Source organism: Argopecten irradians, chromosome 5 (assembly GCF_041381155.1).
Source record: "Argopecten irradians isolate NY chromosome 5, Ai_NY, whole genome shotgun sequence".
Taxonomy (NCBI): domain Eukaryota; kingdom Metazoa; phylum Mollusca; class Bivalvia; order Pectinida; family Pectinidae; genus Argopecten; species Argopecten irradians.
Genome location: NC_091138.1, coordinates 40,561,149 through 40,580,359, shown reverse-complemented (window position 1 = coordinate 40,580,359; position 19,211 = coordinate 40,561,149). Strand labels below are relative to the sequence as shown.

The following is a 19,211-nucleotide window of genomic DNA, read 5'->3' as shown; positions in this document are numbered from 1 at the left end:
GCAATCTTACCCTAACTCTTGTCTCAAAAAAAATGTAGAAAGTATCAATAACCAATTAACAACAGCGGTCACATGGGAAATATAATTTATTCTTCATTGAATGGTAAATACATTTTGATTGATAAAAGGTTCTATCATCAGCGATACATGCTGGCTATCAGCGGGAGAATTTCAGTAAAATGGAAGTCTTAATCAGTCATGTTGTCAGAGGCTTTTCAAAATAATTTCTGTAGACCAACTACAGAATTTTTACTCTTAATACATCAAAATTCAATTTTAAGATTAAATTTTTTGTTTCCATCTGATTCATCAAAATGTTTGTTTTTGTTGCCATTCTCCAGCTGAGTGACAAACATCCAAACAACAAGGTACTTGCTTGGGATCAGTGTTTTGACATCCATAATAAATCATTCTATTTTGTAGAGTTATCTCCTCTTGACAGTAGTTGTTGATTGTATGACTATAAATGGACAAATTTTAGCACAATCAAATTTGATTATTAATTCATTTTTCAATCGAAGTAAGTGTAATGATGAATTCTCTACAGTACTACAGTAATAGCTGCCTATATATTGATTACAGAAAATTACTTATCATTGTTTATAACGATAATATCATATTGACATTCACACAGATAGCATTTCTTTCACAAGGAAATTATATATCACACTCAACACTACTGGATTCAAGGAGAGAGAATTTTTAATAATGCCGGGAATGATTGGGTATTGATAAAGTATTTTGGAGATTAACTGGTAATGGTTTCCATAGATCCCTCTAGTCATTGACCCACCATCCCTCTGACACATTGACAAACCATCCCTCTGACACATTGACCCATCACCCTTCTGACATATTGACCCACCATCCCTCTGACATATTGACCTACCATCACTCTTACATATTGACCCACCATCCCTCTGACACATTGACTTACCATCCCTCTGACACATTGACTTACCATCCCTCTGACCCATTGACCCGCCATCCCTCTGACACATCAACTCACCATCCCTCTGACACATAGACTAACTATCCTTCTGACACATTGACTCATCCTCCCTCTGACACATTGACTCACAATCCGGCACACACATTGACCTACCATTCCTCTGACACATTGACTCACAATCCCTCTGACAAATTGACCCACCATTCCCTCTGACACATCACTCACCATCCCGCTGACACATTGACCCACCATCCCTCTGACACATTGACTCACCATCCCTCTGACACTCTGACACATTGACTCACAATCCGGCACACACATTGACCTACCATTCCTCTGACACATTGACTCACAATCCCTCTGACAAATTGACCCACCATCCCTCTGACACATTGACCCACCATCCCTCTGACACATTGACCCACCATTCCTCTGACACATTGACTCACCATCCTTCTGACACATTGACCCACCATCCCTCTGACACATCAACTCACCATCCCGCCCACACATTGACCTACCATCCCTCTGACCAATTGACCCACCATTCCTCTGACACATCGACTCACAATCCCTCTGACAAATTGACCCACCATCCCTCTGACAAATTGACAACCATCCCTCTGACACATTGACCCACCGTTCCTCTGACACAATGACCCACCATCCCTCTGACCCATTGACCCACCATCCCTCTGACACATTGATTCATCATCCATCTGACACATTGACGCACCATCCCTCTGACACATTGACCCACCATCTCTCTGACACATTGACCCACTATCCCTCTGACACATTGACTCACCATCCCTCTAACACATTGACCCACCATCCCTCTGACACTTTAACCCACCATTCCTCTGGCACATTGACCCACCATCACTCTGACACATTGACCCACCATCCCTCTGACACCAATAACTCACCATCACTCTGACACATTGACCCACCGTCTCTGACACATCGACTCACCATCCCTCTGGCACATTGACCTACCATCCCTCTGACACATTGACCCACCATCCCTCTGACGCATTGACCCACTGTCCATCTGGCACATCGACCAACCGTCCCTCTGACACATTGACCCACCATCCATCTGACACATTGACCCACCATCCCTCTGACACCAATAACTCACCATCACTCTGGCACATTGACCCACCGTCTCTGACACATCGACTCACCATCCCTCTGGCACATTGACCTACCATCCCTCTGACACATTGACCTACCATCCCTCTGACGCATTGACCCACCATCCATCTAGCACATCGACCAACCGTCCCTCTGACACATTGACCCACTATCCCTCTGACCCATTAACCCACCCTTCCTATTTGCTAGTCCTCAGATTCCACTTGATACCAGTAAACTTTGGTGTTAGTTTTGTATGAGATGTTGTTAGATCTCCAGCTTATCCTACGGGTATGGAAAGTGAAACCAATTGTTATTATACACACAACTGATATGTTTATATCTGGTGACTTTTGACGAGCTAGAGAAACAGATGATTAGAGAAAATCATCCTATAAACCAGACAATATAAAGACAGGGTTGAAGTAATGAGGGAATGCGACACCATTTTGTCTGGGGATCAGTCTTAAGTCTGACCGGTCAACAACAGAATGATGACATGATATACCTTATGGACGTCTATGTCTAGTCAGCAACGCTCCACTTAATCATTGTGATATCATAATCATATTTCATGGAGGTTTTAGGTTTTTGACTGAAATCAACCAACTTACATATGGAATTGAGTCTATGTAAACATTTTATATATTAGTGTTTTGTTCAAATATTTCAAAACTGATTATCCTGTGATCACATAAGACTCAGGAAAACTACTATCTCTACCCATCATACAAATGGATGGTGATAGTCCTATTGCAACCTGCCTGCTGTTAGGTGTAGAATAGTACCATATTTTGACTTCTTAATGGTTTGCTTATTGTGAAAGAAAAATATTCTTTTTTTTGCTTAGTAAAGAGTTATCTGCCCATGCTGATAGATAGAGATTATTTTTTTAAGTAAAAACTGTCACTGTTTTCTCTGAAAATTATGATGTTGTAACACACATCACAATCAATATACCTGCCTGCAAGGGTAGATAACTCTATAATATCAAAAGTGGAGAATTATGAATACAAAATGTATTTTTATGCAAGGTATCAATGTTTCAACATATAAACTCTGTGGATACAGCTAAAGCTGATTCGTTTTTGTGTTGGGAATATTCTATAGCCTTAAATGTATAATAAAATAAATTATTTTTTTGTCAGTTGGTGATGTCTACATGTACATTTTGGCTTGCTTTACCACCTGTACACATTTTACAAAAAAAAACAAAAACAAAAAAAACACCAATATTTGTTTTATATATTTGGAAATAAAAGTTTGTTCCAGATCATTTTCACATTATTATCATGATCATTATTTTACTTGTTTTTTCTGACATTACAAATTTCTTTTTTCACAAAAACCAATTAGAAAATTAAACAGTTATGATAAATATAGATTTTTTCTGGAAATGGTAAGTTAAATTCTAATGTTTGTGTAACAGAAGAAAAATGTTGTTTAACTACTGTAACACTTTCTCAGTATTTGTAAGCCCTATTCTCATATGTTTTGCTCTTTTTTTAATTTTCAGAAAACAAAGAAGGATGTCAGTAATTTTGACCGTGAATTTACCAGCGAGGCTCTCAAGATGACCCCTACAGACAAGCTGTTCATTATGAATTTGGACCAAACTGAATTCACCGGCTTCTCTTTCGTTAACCCAGAGTACATAGTCACAGTGTGAGTGGGATACTGAGGGTCCACAAGATCTGCCAAAGTGGAGCCTTTCTGGAGGTCTACTCTATACGGAATTCTATGGGGTCTGTCCTCTTCTGGGTCTGACTAATGAGGCCTTCGTTGGTGTTAAAGTAACTGTCTTGTAGAAAATACAAATCAAGTCAAATCAGTCAAATTCATTGGGGTCTGGGGTCTAGTAGATCTGCCAAAGAGGGCCTTCCTTGGGGTGTTATCAGATCTTTTCTATATTAAATCTGACAAAGGGGGCCTTCCTTGGGGTCTCAAAGGGGGCCTTCCTTGGGGTTTTATCAAATCTTTTCTTTATTAGATCTGACAAAGGGGGCTTTCCTTGGGATCTTATCAAATCTTTTCTTTATTAAATCTGTCAAAAGGGGCCTTACCTGGGGTCATATCAAATCTTTTCTTTATTAGATCAGCCAAAAAGGTAATTCCTTGAGGTCTTATCAAATCTTTTCTTTATTGGATCTGACAAAGAGAGCCTTATTTGTTATAAAATCGAGAAGGAAAAAGTTCTTTATTTGGGGCATATTCTATTACAGACATGCCAAAGAACTTCTGGTAAATCAGATGAAGGGGTTTAATATTTTCGTCTCACTTTGGAGCTTAAAGCATGGAGAGCTCCAGTCAGGGCTTGCATTGTTGAACAGAAACCTTCATTGAGAAAATTTTTAGCTTTCTCTGGTGCCTTGCAATTTGATTCTGATTTCCTGACAATGGGTTGGAGGGCACTTTAAGGGAAATAGCTTGTCAGGCTGGCCTGGGGTAGACCTTTTATAAATAGACTGTTGAGGTTCCAGAGAGTGGGTCTTCAATAGACTGTTGAGGCTCTTGAGGGTCACCCTTAAATAAAATGTTGAGGCTCCTGAGGATGAACTTTCAGTAGACTGTTGAGACTCCAGAGGACGGACCTTTAATAGACTGTTCAGGCTCCCATGGGTAAAATTTTAAATACATGTAGACTGTTGAGGCTCCCAAGGGTGAACTTTCAATGTATTTATGGCTCCTTAGGGTAGATCTTAAATAGACAGGTGAGGCTCCAGAGGGTGGACCTTCAATGGACTGTTGCGGTTCCCGAGGGTGAACTTTTAATAGACTGTTGAGGCTCCCAAGGTTAGATCTTAAATAGACTGTTGAAGCTCCTTAGGGTTGACCTTCAATAAAGGCTTCATATATATCCGTTATTGGCCTAAGATGTTTGAGGGCTCTATCAAACCTTTCTACAGGTCTGTACATTAGGAATCTGTTAAGTGAAATCTTAGTTTCATCACCTATTTGTTTTGACCACTTTTTTACGTACTTGAGATCATGAACACTGGCAGGCCAGCTGCGAGATGATCTTTTACACCGGCTTTATATCATGTAATGTATGGAAAATGCGGCTCACTTCCGTCAAAAGACAACAAGAATGCCTTTATGCATATATATGTAATGACAGTATGACATTAGAATGTTTTTCTAAGCTTTTTTGCAATCTTAGACTGTTTCTGCCCCACATATGTGACGGAAGTTATATACATGCAAACTGCATATCTCATCATTCCTGAAATACTGAAAATAATGTATTTTGAAATTAGATTCATTTATGTATCTCATGTGAGAATGTACTTATCATTTAAATAATTTATGATGTACAGTAAGAAAGACGGTTATGAATATCATAACTTTACACAGCGTAGCATTTTGGACTTTGAAACAATTTATTAAAGTTATAAATATATATATTATATATCTTTCTTTGTATACTTTTGAAAATTTGATGTTTTTAAATGTACTAATTGTTCTTAATAAGTGTTCCCAGTGTCTTGTGTTGTTTCAGTGATAGTGAATTCTATGTAAGTCGTGGCTTGGATAACGTTAACATTAATAACACTTATAGATACAGTCATGGAATCATTCAAATAAGATATTTTACCTCTATCCCATGTCACCCCTGAAATTTTACTATGGACTTTTCCTATTCTTGAAGTGGAAGAATCCAACTGTGTTTTCAGGGGTGAGTAAGTTATTGTTATCTGTGTTGAAAAAAATTACAAAATAATTAGATTTGACATCTGGAAAATCAATTCGATAAAGATTTTATTAATTTGGTAAACATGTAATCACGAACGGATAATCTAGCAATAAACTGTCGAACTGCAAATTAAAATCAAATTGATCATGATGAAGAAAAATCATGAATGGTTTTTTACAATATCAATGAAGTTTTGATCTTAAAATGACCTTTAACCCAAAGTCCCATCACAGTATTCTGCTTTACATAATACAGAGTTATCTGCCCTTGCAAGTATAGGTATCGATTGTTACATCAAGTTTTTATAAGCATGACATCATATTTTTCAGGGAAATGACGTAATTTTCGGTAAAAGAATGATGATGTCACAAACGATACCTATTCGCATGATAGTACATGTATACAAAGACTCACCTCTCATCAGTAGAGAATCTTATCTAAATTTAAGTTCAGTGGTATACTTAGATGGTTTGAGCACTGTAGTTGATGTTTGCTTTGTGAAGTGTAAATCTAAACACATTTTGCAGGATTAATTTTGCAAACTGACCAATAGCATTAACTGTGATACATTGGTAACATCAAAGTAATGACCAACGAGGCTCCGCACTATTTGTTCAAAGTGCCGAGGATTGTCAGTCTGCGATGCTGGATTTATCCTAAAATCACAAAAATGTGCTGTCTGTTATAGTAAAATAGCTGAGATATTTTTTTTTTTATTTAGACACTTAAGTTAACATAGGAGTGCTTCTAAGTTGGAAAAGCAAAAGCAAAATTGCTTACCATAATAGATATATAAGTGTATTCCATATACGACCAAATAAGCGCCCAGGGCGTTTGAAAAATTGAAAAAAAAAATAATGAAAAGATGCTAATTAGATGAAATCATATTCAAATCTATCAACTTTGAGGCCTAAATAGGGGAAAGGGCAATTATTGGGTCGAATACGATAAATATACAGATCTCTGAACACACATTTGAACTCTCCTAGTTTTGGCCTCTTTGGGATTCAAGTTATAAATGAATTTTCAAAAAAAATTGTTTGTTTTGTTGAATTTTATAGTGAACTCATGTATTAAGGTAGCAGAGAACACCCAGAGTGCCATAATTAAACCACTGAACTACATATGTCAGTTGCTCCCTGTGAGTGGGTTTCGAACTTGCGACCAAGAGTTGGAGGGTACTAAGGAACAACCAATCCACTAGAAAATTAAAGATAATAATTTAAACGATCATTAATCACTTAATTCTCAGTAATATATCATCATGTATCGCTTTTGTTGAAATTTTTACAGGAAGGGAAATAACTCTTGTAGAATTTTATTAGTACTGTATACATGTAACATTTGTTTATGTATTTTGAACTCCCCACACCTTAGTCCAAATTATGTGTTATTTACAGCATATGTCATTATACTACAATCTTAACTGTTATAATGGTGGCATCATCAGGTTTGGAATTTCAGGTATTTTTCATCATGGTCTCAGCTTTTAATTTTTTAATTAAACATGCTCCACAGCCGACAGAGCATAATTGGTGATTGATCATGAATAAATATGTCTAAATACGACAAAAAATAATATGAGATAATTTATTTTGCTTTTGATATAAGCACAATCACTATTTCATTCCATATAGAACATATAATGCCATTGAATTTTTTCGGGATGCAATTAATTATATTAAATATTTTTATTATGAAGTAAAATTAGAAGCTCAAATTTTTCAATGGTGGTAATTGTGTAAAGTAAGTAACTTTTGTAGCCAAAGAAAAATACTAATTTGTCTGCTCCTGTTTTTGATAGTGAAAAAATACCATTTGTCAGCGGTGTAGCATCTTTAACAAAATGAAGTTTACAAAAATGATCTCTACAGGTTAAGTTGAATCAAACTCTTCTTACCAATATCTCAGCGTGTTTGTTGTTTTAATTACCTCAATGTCTTTTCCTCAGATTAAGAGTTAGTTGTTTTGTACCTCAATTTCTTTTCCTCGGGTATTCTGCTCATGTGATGTATAGGACTTAGAGACATGTTTTCAACTTATTTTTGTGTACCTAACTACTGCCGTGGCGATATAATTTCACAAATTAGAGCCATGTATCAAAGGTTTAATTAATTGAACAGGTACATGCTGTATCTATATGCCTCATATTTGTATTATAGCAATTTATTTTCACAATTTTTAGTTGCCCGTAAAATACCCAAAATCTAATCACACAGGAAACTTAATTGGTTTATAGTAAACATTCTTAGGGGAAGGGGAACAGATTTTGTATAAATGGTGATCTGACCCCCCTGGGGCCTGAGGGGCGGGGCTCAATTGGGGACATTTTGGTAATTCTTTAAAACCCTACTAGTCAAAAGCTTTTCAACAGATTTTAACCAAATTTGGCCAGAAACATTCTTAGGGGAAGAGAAACAGATTTTGTATAAATGGTTACTCTGACCCTCGAGGGGCAGAAGGGGCGGGGCCCAAGAGGGGAAATAGAGGAAAATTCCTTCAAAACGCTACTAGTCATAAAGTTCTTATTGGATTTTGACCAAATTTGGTCAGAAACATCTTTGGGGGAATGTGAACAGATTTTGTATAAATGGTGGCTCTGACCCCACCACCACAACCCAAAACCCCCTCCCTCTTGTTATAATTTGTGGAGATATTCAGATGACTGTTAAGGTCCATGGCCCTCTTGTATATAGCATGTTGTAATAATAATATCATCATAATAATTATCATCATAATAAATATTATCAAACTTTGCCTTGTTAGACCAATGACCTTTAACTAATGCATCACAATTAACAGTCTCCTTAATTAGTTTTTAATTAAAAGTCCATCACAATCTCTTTATTAATTAACCAAAGTTTTAATTTTATGTATGATTTATCGCCTGTTTGGTTTCCATTGTGTCAGAATTGTCCGAAATCATCATTTCATTGCATGAAGAATGGAATGGAAAACTTTGTAGCTATTGTGGTATATTTCATTTATTATTGATCATCGAGCCATAATGAACATTAGCATGTCTGAGAAATGTAAAATTTTAATACATAAAAGAACTTGAAATGATTAATTAAAATTTGAAAAAAAAAATGAGGATAATTTATTACAAAATCAGACTGTTTATCAGTGAAAATTTGTAAATAAACATTATTTGTGTTGTGTTCAAAAAATTTTATTCCGAGTTATGGATCTCCCCCAAAAAGTGAATATTGTCATCAGCTTTTCTATTATAAAGGTATTTTTAAGTATATATCTGCCATTAAGGCCATACAAAAAATATTTGTTTCCGGTAACCCGACCGACCCTATAAAATCAGTGCCTATTCAAAAACTTTTTCTCAGTTTTGCCTCCCAGCAAACAAATAACCTTATTTTGGGCAGTTTTGCACAATTTTTTTTTTTTTTTTTTTTTTTTTTTTTTTTTTACACATTCTGATGATACCTTGGGATTCAAATCCATGGTTTTAGTTTTTCACTGCAAGAAACTGGGATGAAGAAGAAAAAATATCAAAAAAAAAAAAAAAATCCTTTTTACTGACCATTCATTTTAAAGGTTGTTACCAGAAATAAGAATATTTTTATATTTGGCCGAATGGCTATGTGGTTTAGGAATTCTACTACTGGTCCTCTACCCCTTGGTCGCAAGTTCAAGGTTTTTATTGTGTACATTACATCATAGTTAACATGGGACGGAGTTATCTGTTCCTGATAGGTAAGATTATGTTACAAACTTGTGTGCAAAAATTATATTATTTTCCTGAAAAATGTGACATTACATTCATGACCATGGTGCATTGAAAAATATGTTCCTACAAATACAATAACATACAGAATCAATGACAGGCCAAGATCATTCACCGACGATGAAGGTAATTCTGCAATGTTGATTCAATGACAAAGAAAGCCTCAAAGAATCTAACATGGCTCCATGTTTTATAAAGACAATAAGATCGATCTAAATCTACGTACGTCTTTGTTCTAGTTATTCTTGCTTGCTTGACACCCCATTGTGTAGTGCCCTTAGAAAGGCATGCTTATGTTGTTTCAAGTTCCCAATAATTAAATTAAGGTCATAAAACTAGGTTCAAGGTCATTCTACAGCAGAGAGGTCATTATTAAGAGTTCAAGGTCAATCATACTAAAGAAATGTCAAATGTTTGTCGGAATGAATGATAATGCTTATGAAAGACATCAGATAATTATTTTAATATTTTTAATGTTACATGTATATGTATACATTAGAAAAATATTGTAACTATCATGTGTATATTTCTTTGTTTTGAAATATATTTGGAGTGATTTATTCATAATTTCATATAAATACATGCATTATTCTAAATATTGTTTCATTGGGAAGAAAAACACAATTTCAACAAGAGAGATAAAGAATGATGTTCAAATTAAAGTTTAGACAATGCTCTTTAGATCTGCCCTTGTATCTCCATTCAGCAGCTTTTTCTATGGATGATTCCGTGTAAATAATATCTGCAATTTTTGACCTGTCATTTAAGTTTGAGAGTGTAAAATTACTTTGTTTTCTCTGAAAAATATGAAATACATAGTAATGTAACAATTCAATATCTACCAGCAAGGGCAGATAACTCTGAATTATGCAAATACAGAATTATTTATATAGCTGCACGGAAAGGGAGAAATTTGACAGCTGTTATAGTATACATTAATCGTTCTGATGACAACTGAATAAAGTCTTATAGTGGAGACCCCATCTTTGTACAGAGATACTTATCATAGCTACCCAGTCCTGTACATCTGTTTAATAAATCTAAATCCATTAATGTTGTCAATATTCATACATATTTTATTTAATCAATAAATATTTTGAATCTGTGTATGAATTCCCATCAAGCTTCAGTAACATTAAGTCAGAGAAATTAAGAATGATGTTGAGATGTGTTCATTTTTCAAATGAGTTCCAAGTGTTTCATAGTCTCCACTATTCTTTTATTAGAATTGTTTGAAGCATGTGAATGGTAAAATGAGAAAATTTGTCTATACTTTCAGTTTTTGCTAATATATACTTTATTTAAACAAATTGTACTGATAATCTTATTTCAATTTCCTGTATCCTTTTTAGGATGTTTGTCATTTGCCTGTACATGTATAAAACTAACATTCAAACACCTTGTAAATAATGTTATTCTTTTTAAGAAATTGTATTAAAATGTTTGCCATGACATCACATATTGATGTGTACAACATCATGATTTTGTGTGTATTGCATCCATTTTGATGTGTATTACATCATGATTTTGTGTGTATTGCATCACATATTGATGTGTATGACATCATGATTTTGTGTACATTACATCACAAATTGATGTGTATAACACCATAATTTTGTGTGTATTACATCAAATATTGATGAATTGTAACAATGCCATGAACCTTTAAATCCCGAGGTTATTTTTTAAGTATTTTGTGTAATGATTATGTGTGTACTAAAAGCACGATAGATTTAAGTCTATGAAGCTCACATTTTACCCAGACCAGCCTTGCACTGGGTTGTTTGTAATCATCTTTATTTATAGACAATAAAATATCAATGTATTAGAATTACTTTCCATATATCATCTAAATGCAAGTTTCATTTCAGGATAATTACTGTAAATCCTCTTGATTCTGATAACTAACCGTTGCAATATTTCTTTCTGACCTTATATGATGACTGCTAGTGCTAGACACAAATATTGAATAATAGCATTTATCAAAAATCAATGATCGAGTTAAAAACAGTTTTAATCTCATTCTGAGGTTATAATCCTAACTATTTTTACATTTTTTATAAGAAGCTGCGCTCTTCTGAGGCATTGCCTTAAATTCATATTAGTAGTATTTTTATTTTTATTTTGTGGGTAAAGTTAAATGCATTATATTTTATGGTTAAAGCACTAGGTTTTTATTAACGAGTTGATATATGACCAACATATATGCAAGTAGCTTTTAGTCCCATACATAATATTTCTCAGTAATTCATACATTTAGCAATTAGCCTGATATAGCCTAAGTTAATCTCGTATGAACTTACCTGTACCCTTTTCACTTCAAACATAGAACTATATGCGCTCCCAGGATACAGCTTTTCTAGACTCACTTTACTCTTGTAACCGTTAATTCTCGAAATTTGTGTATGGGTTATTTCTTTAAGTGTATGTGAATGATTTGCATTCAAAGCAAGTCGTATACAGCGACTAAACATAGTGTAATTTAGACGTTTTTCTTCTCATGTGTTTTCGTCAAAGTCGCCGGAAGTTTTGTAGGGTTGTGTAAAACCGAAAACGGGGATCGGTAAATATTTCCGGCACGTACGCGTTTGCATGGCATAAAACTGAGACTTGGGCCGTTTTCGATTATACGGTTTGACTGGTTGGACAAAGGATTTATAAGTGAGTCTCATATACGTCCTTGGTTGGACCTAGTTGTTCGTTTATTAATAAAAGACGGACCTGGTGATTTTATATTGTTTACAGACGAGCCTGTGTCAGGATTTATACTTTAAGGAAATATATTTAACGGTTGGTTGTTCTGAATAAAATAATGTGTTCCATAAATCAAGGACGTATATGCTCACTTATAAATTCTTGCATAAATTAATTTCCTTCTTTTTCTTAAGTTTTTTTTTATATACCGGCAATATTTCTTCACTTGATATTCATTTTTCTCCCATTTCACGTGGAATTTCGTGTGAAGAAATATCGTTGCGTGTGTAGGTGCTTTATATTAGATACATAACCAGTGTATTGTACATCTTTTAATATTATTTTATCACATGACCATGCGTTAATGCGGCCATGTCATTCATATCGTAAGACACTCTTGACGTCATAATGCACATATAATATGACGTCGCATGAAACGTCACATCCGAGCCGGATTCTTCTGTTTTTATATAGAGACGTTTTACTTATATTTCTATTGATGAAAATTATGTGATAAATAGAATATTACACTAGTGACTATGTGATACGAAATTTATCAAACTCGTTAAATAATTTGATATACCACTCGCCTAAACTTGAGGCTCGTGGCATATCAAATTGTTGAACTCGTTTGATAAATTTCATATTACATAGTCAGCCATGTAAGATCTTCTTAATACATTATAACATAAAACTGAATCTAAATTCTAAATCTCCGATGGAAATTAAAAAATCACTGTTAACACAAAGTTTTAAAGGCCCACTACCTTTCCGGAGCAAAATTGATAGGTTTCTTAAAAACATTAATAACAAAAGAAAATATATATTGATGGCTTAAGATGAGGTTACAACACCAAACATATGCAAGATTTCCTGTCTAATGTACGATAACAGTGGAGATTCATTTCGCTGTTTTGCCGTCTGGCGCAGTGATAGTCAACTACCGCGCGGCATTTAGGACGACGGCGGGAAACATAAAACGACCCGCGTTATGAAAATTAACATTTAATTTATTCTAATTAAACAGTTCTGAAGGTGATGATAAGTGTGCTAGTAAACGTATAGTTAATAACTTCTGCGACTCTACAAAATTATTGATCTCGTTTTACATACCTATTTTAAAAATTAAAAGCCGTTTCGGAAAGGTAGTGGCCCTTTAACATGGTCTGAATGACGGATAATTAACACGAAACCAATCGAAATGACTAGAGTTGATGTAAAAAGTTTTCATGATCTGGAAAAAAAATCATTATTACTGATAAAAGTACGTGTGGTGTTTATTTGTGAAAAAAATGACAGCAATCATAAAAATAAAAAATAATGAATTTTGTATATACTGTAGATCTATTCAGACTCAAAGTGAATGAAAATGCCTACTTATAACTGAGAATTAAAATAAATTCAAATCATTTAGATTAATTATTAATAGACATTTTATGGACCTCTGGTTAGTTTAATAACCTTGTTCATGATAAAGGTAAAGAAAAAAAAATAGAAGTGGCAGCGGTGGGATTCGAACCCACGCCTCCGAAGAGACTGGTGCCTTAAACCAGCGCCTTAGACCGCTCGGCCACGCTACCTTCATACCAGCCGCGGCAAAAATATTCTTCAAATTTCTGAACAACATTCAGGACTCAGTTTTTATCATAATTGATTAGATAAACAACAGGATTTATTTGTTTTTTGTTACATCTCATTTATGTTTTTTAACAAGATGCTTTTTGTGATAATTATCCTTCATATTATCACTATTATTACTAATATTCCCACCAAAAGCTATCGACCTTCGCTTCCTTAACGCGCACCTGTCCATAGGTGGCAGCACAGTGTGTGTTATAATTTACAACGGAAGTACCCGAACCCGTACAACATATTACCTGTGATATCGCTGACAATGACATATCGGCATTGTGAAACTGGGGAGGATCGGCGATTATGACGACATAATCACATACCAAGTAAGATAGTGTTAAACAACCGGAAGAATCGCAGAGAAGCGGTTATAATGTTAGCAGACGTCTGACCCAGTTCTGTGGATTATTATGCAGATAGACCTCAACCGGACATATCCGTTTACATTTTGTGTCACTGTCAGCGACAATCCTAACATTTCTCACAAAATGAGAGTAAATAAGTCTACAAATAACAACTCTGGAATTATACTGGATATATTTTCGTGTGATTCTTATTGTGAATTTCAAATGTCTTTGTGAAATCTGTGGACGGTTTGCTGTCTGGATTTAATGTGATGAATCGGTATTTGGTAATTTGACAGGTATGTGAGCAAATGTGAATGATCCCAGCTTAGCCGTGTCACGTTGACACCTGATTTGTTTTGGGGCCAAGAACAGCCCCCATAAGGATATGGGAGGCTCGACCTCTGTACAGCTCGTTATGTTGGGCCTGGACCTGTCGGGCAAAACTACATTGTTATACAGACTGAAATTTGACCAGTACATGAATTCCAACCCAACGATTGGATTCAATTGTGAAAAAATAAAAGGAAAAACAGGAAAGACAAAAGGAATAAACTTCACCATTTGGGATGTAGGTGGTCAAGATAGGACCCGTCCACTTTGGAGATCCTATATGCGCTCTTCTGAGGGAATTATATTTGTGGTTGACAGTGTCGATAAAGAACGACTTGAAGAAGCAAAGTTGGAGTTAATTAAACTATTGAAAAGCTCAGAAAATCCAGGTTTACCCATATTGGTTGTTGCTAATAAGCAAGACATGCCAGGGTCACTAGACTTAGCAGAGGTTGAAAAATACCTTGGTTTACATGAACTATCCCCAAGTCAGCTTTGGGCCTCCCAACCAGCATGTGCAGTCACAGGGGAAGGATTAGACGAATGTATGGACTCCATGTATGAACTTATAGAAAAAAGAAAAAAGAGTAAAAAGAAAAAATAGTTTAAATTGCTTTTAATGCATATTTTTAATTATATATATATATATATACATAAGATTGTTGAGATTGTCAAGTCGGTGTATCATTGTATGTGCTATTAATTTCTCTTACCAGTGATGAACCAATGCAATTCTATGACCTGACCTTTTTTAGAATGTCACAAAAATTTGAATTAATTCAATAATAAACATCTTACTTTACAAACAAATTATCAGAAGTCACACACTTATAGATTAAATTCTTACAAATATGCAAGACACATATTTGTAAATAATATTACATGTATATACATGTATGTATCATGTTTTAAGTCCCAAAATTTTCAATTTTTGTATTTGCATGATATATGATTGCACTAAACATCTACAGTCATACAAATTGTATAATTTGTAATATCATTGATCAAAAAAGGGTCATTTTAGATTTGTTGGCATCATGATCCAGTTTTTGATGAAAACCAATATCTTTTTTTTTTTAACTATAAATCAAGTAGTGTAATTAATGCTCTAATAGATATTTCTCAAACTCTGAAATTGCATCATGATTATACAATACTCATTCTCCATAGATATGATCATCTTTGAAACATCATGTGTAAAGATAAGTCTATCTGTCATATGCATGTGTACATCGATATCATGATCAACAAATTTACTGTTGACTCATGATCCTATGCTAAATCAATTATTTTGTCCATGACATATATAGGTATATGTCTTTTACATCCAATTTTGATTCAAGTTTGGCACTAATATTTCAATATCCTATATATTTCAATGAAATGGTTGTATTTATAATAAATTTCAGTATTTCATTTTGTTTTATTTGGCAGAAACAAATTTCCAGAAAAAAAATTATTTGTTGTATACAAAGATATACACATATTCTTTTAGTGTTGCTCATGCAACATATATAGATATATAATACATTTTTATACCTGGTTCTAAAAGGAATTGTAAAAAAAAAATGTATGAATAAAAGATGTAGCTTTCTGGTTTGTAATTGGCAAACTTATGAGATAACCCAAAAAGTAGTGAAACCGCTCAAACGAAAGCAAATTATAATAGATATTACTATAATTAATGAAATGGTAACCAGAAATGGATCTGTACTTTTTTGTTTCTACATAAAATCCTGCGGCATAAAATATGAGCATGTAATATATACGTGGTCATCAGTCAAATGGAATGCAATCAAGAAAATTTAATGGACATCATATATTGATGTTTTAATGGAATAATACATGCATTGTTTCAATTTCCCTGATGGGCAGAGATTTCAATTAAGTCATGCACGTCTCATGAATCCTGACTAATAGACATTAAAACCAAGGCAACAGTATAGGAATTGATCAATATCTGTTTTTAAAGTTTTCAGCCTATATAGACTTGAACAAGTCTATATGTTTTTGACAATGGGTGATTTGTGCTACTGAATCTGAAACGTAACTGTTCCAGCTGAGGATGCAGATAACATACCAGGGACTTCAGATATAGTGCTGCATAAAGATTACGAACAGCTCAGGAAACCACTACTTTAAAAATAAGTATAGGTCCTGTTTACTGAAAATTTAGTATGTTTTTTTTTGTAGTAAAATGTACATCTGAATGCATATATGACTGACTGTTGAACAATTGTTTGAAATTATTGTAAATTTTGTAAAAGAAAATAATTATACACTAACACAGATCATAAACTTCAACTTAAATTATTTAAATTACTTCTATCATGTAACTTCTGTCATGTAAACAACATGATCAACTCGCACAGGGCCAGTATATATACATTACATACTTTGTACTGCACATTTTTAGCTTACATTCTGTAAATTGAATGAACTAATTATGATCTTTTAGTTATCATAAATCCATAATAATTTGTTCAAAGTTAGGTCCTGTGTGCATTATATAATTGTTTAATATATACATCATGCTTCATGTTAAACCAATTTTAGTAAATTTATAGTGTATACATAGAATGTGACAATATATAATTTAAATATATAATATTAACAACTATTCAAAAAACATTTTTGAGTGGAATTATTTTAATTGATAATATACATTTGGTTTTTGTTCCGTTTTGAATGAATTTTTAATTAATACTGCTTATGATTTGATCATATCTTAATCATTAACATGATTTAATTAATGATCAGTCTTGGTTTTTACTTTCTATATACGTTGTATACACATGTAATGATTATAGATTTTTGGGAATGAGGAAGTTAATTTTTTTGTGTTGGACTTGAAGTTGATGTATATCCTGTGACACAATTAGATATCCATTATTGAAATTTAAACTTTACAATGCTGATGAATGTTATGAATTACATAAAGATTTACATTTGTGCGAGTGAAAGTGTCTGATCATGAGTAAGAAAAAGTTTTTTTTTTCTTTTTTGCATTTTAAACTTTAAATTCTTTATGGAAACAAAAGATAAAATACAATAAAATGTATGTCTTCCGATAAGGAATTCCTCAAGGTTGAATTATTGAAATAAGGATCTGCAATACCTCATGTAAAAAGATCTTGTAGTTGTCATGGATAAAAACATTTATTGTGATTTGATTACAATGCTTGGCTGCATATATACAACTATAATATTATACTCAACCTTCTTTAGTTCAATTATTAGTGATGTTTTCACTAGCGAAATAGATGCTGAACGGTATGTGTGTCTTTAATATCCAGGGGTTTCAATTTATTTTTTTTATTCTAATAATGATCAATGTCTTTGCTCTGTGTCCTATGTTTTTTTCTCTATAGCTATATCTCTCCACATTCTACCAAAACCAAAGACTTTTTAAAGTGGCTCTAGAATGTTAACTAAATGAACTAAACCAGAAGTGTTTACTCTTGTTTGCCTTTAATTCATATCAATCAAAGTAATTTCCCATTGTTTTCCTCCGTCAGTGCTGACCACTGACAGAGCATTCAGATCTATCAGAGATATACTTCATTTTACTCCTAATTCACATTTAGGTGACAAGAAGGGAAGTAACTCGGTACTGACAGAGTGAAACGAAGGGAAGTAACTCTGGTATATTTTGTCACAGAGCTGTTGTAATTATACCTATAAAAGTTGCAGTGATGAACCCCCTGGATTTTGAAGTTACTACATGTGTGTAGCTAACCTCATTTGAAATTTTGAAATGTATTGTTATTATTTAATCATGTTAAACTATTAATTGAAAGTAAAATACTGACAGTACAGTTTTATTTTTGTTTTCATTCTGAAATGATAATGTAAAAATCCTAACCAGGATTATTTCAGATCTATAAATCCTTGATCACACAGGGTAACACCAGAAGCATATAACATGTATATATATATGTTTCTGATGACACTTATTGGTTTTATGCCTCCATTTTGGCGGTTAGCCGTTGTATGTTCGGAGAAACGAGACAATCTCGAGACAGTTAAATCTTAAGACGATTTCGACACGCATCAATTGATACAGAGGTTAGAAGTCGTTATGGGATGGTGAATGCTGCGTGGAGACGCTAAATACGTATACACGTAGGAGTAGTGATTCTTTATCATGCCTAGGTATCTCTTCACAGTCGGCGCTATCCCCGGGGGCACGGGTCGGCGTCAACTCTATCTCTATAAGGACAGATTTGACCCGTGGAGAGATATCGCTCTGTAATCAACAGAACAGTACCAGCACGTGGCCATGGACTAATTAATTACCGCTAGTGTTGAGAGTTCCTATACTTCACAAAATTTATTTGTCTAGACTGTTTTTTGGCCAGGGTTGATTAAATCATCGGTGATTGGAGCGATATTTCATTGCAGTGCAATTTGAGTACTGGAATATCGATGGCGAAAAAATAACGAAAACCCAAAATTTGTATATATGCATACAACAATCTAGATGAGAATAATGAGATATGGATTGAATTTCTGTACTTTGTTCAAGATTTATATTGTAATGAAAATAAGCTTGACAAAACTTGAAATTTATTACCAGAAACATGTATACCATAATCTCTCTAATAAATATATGTTTCTGTTATTGCCACCAGAATACCGTAACCAATCTATAATATCTGATCATGATTATCTAGTGAT

General features: G+C 33.9%; 3 protein-coding genes and 1 non-coding gene across 6 annotated transcripts in view; 2 read left to right on the top strand and 2 right to left on the bottom strand.

Moving 5' to 3' along the window:
• LOC138323852 (calcium-dependent protein kinase C-like) overlaps positions 1 to 11,440 on the top strand; it is a 156,000-nt gene extending 144,560 nt beyond the window's left edge. For 2 of the 3 annotated variants that reach the window (XM_069268746.1, XM_069268749.1), the window contains one exon: positions 3,609 to 11,440. In XM_069268746.1, the coding sequence (XP_069124847.1) occupies positions 3,609 to 3,761 (153 nt within the window). In that variant the 3' untranslated portion in view covers positions 3,762 to 11,440. The remainder of the gene's footprint in view (positions 1 to 3,608) is intronic. The other variant, XR_011208598.1, reaches the window with a different exon arrangement.
• Positions 1 to 19,211, bottom strand: part of LOC138323854 (exportin-6-like) — a 603,808-nt gene that overhangs the window by 227,334 nt on the left and 357,263 nt on the right. The window lies entirely within an intron of this gene.
• On the bottom strand, positions 13,721 to 13,802 carry Trnal-aag (transfer RNA leucine (anticodon AAG)). The gene has a single exon. It is a non-coding gene; the product is annotated as a tRNA-Leu (tRNA).
• LOC138323851 (ADP-ribosylation factor-like protein 4C) lies at positions 14,050 to 18,347 on the top strand. The gene has a single exon (XM_069268745.1). It carries the CDS (start codon positions 14,587 to 14,589, stop codon positions 15,133 to 15,135), a length of 549 nt encoding a protein of 182 aa, XP_069124846.1. The 5' UTR covers positions 14,050 to 14,586; the 3' UTR covers positions 15,136 to 18,347.

What these genes read in the sequence shown, in the direction of transcription:
- LOC138323851 (XM_069268745.1), top strand. Translation starts at nt 14,587, where the DNA reads ATGGGAGGCTCGACCTCTGTACAGCTCGTTATGTTGGGCCTGGACCTG.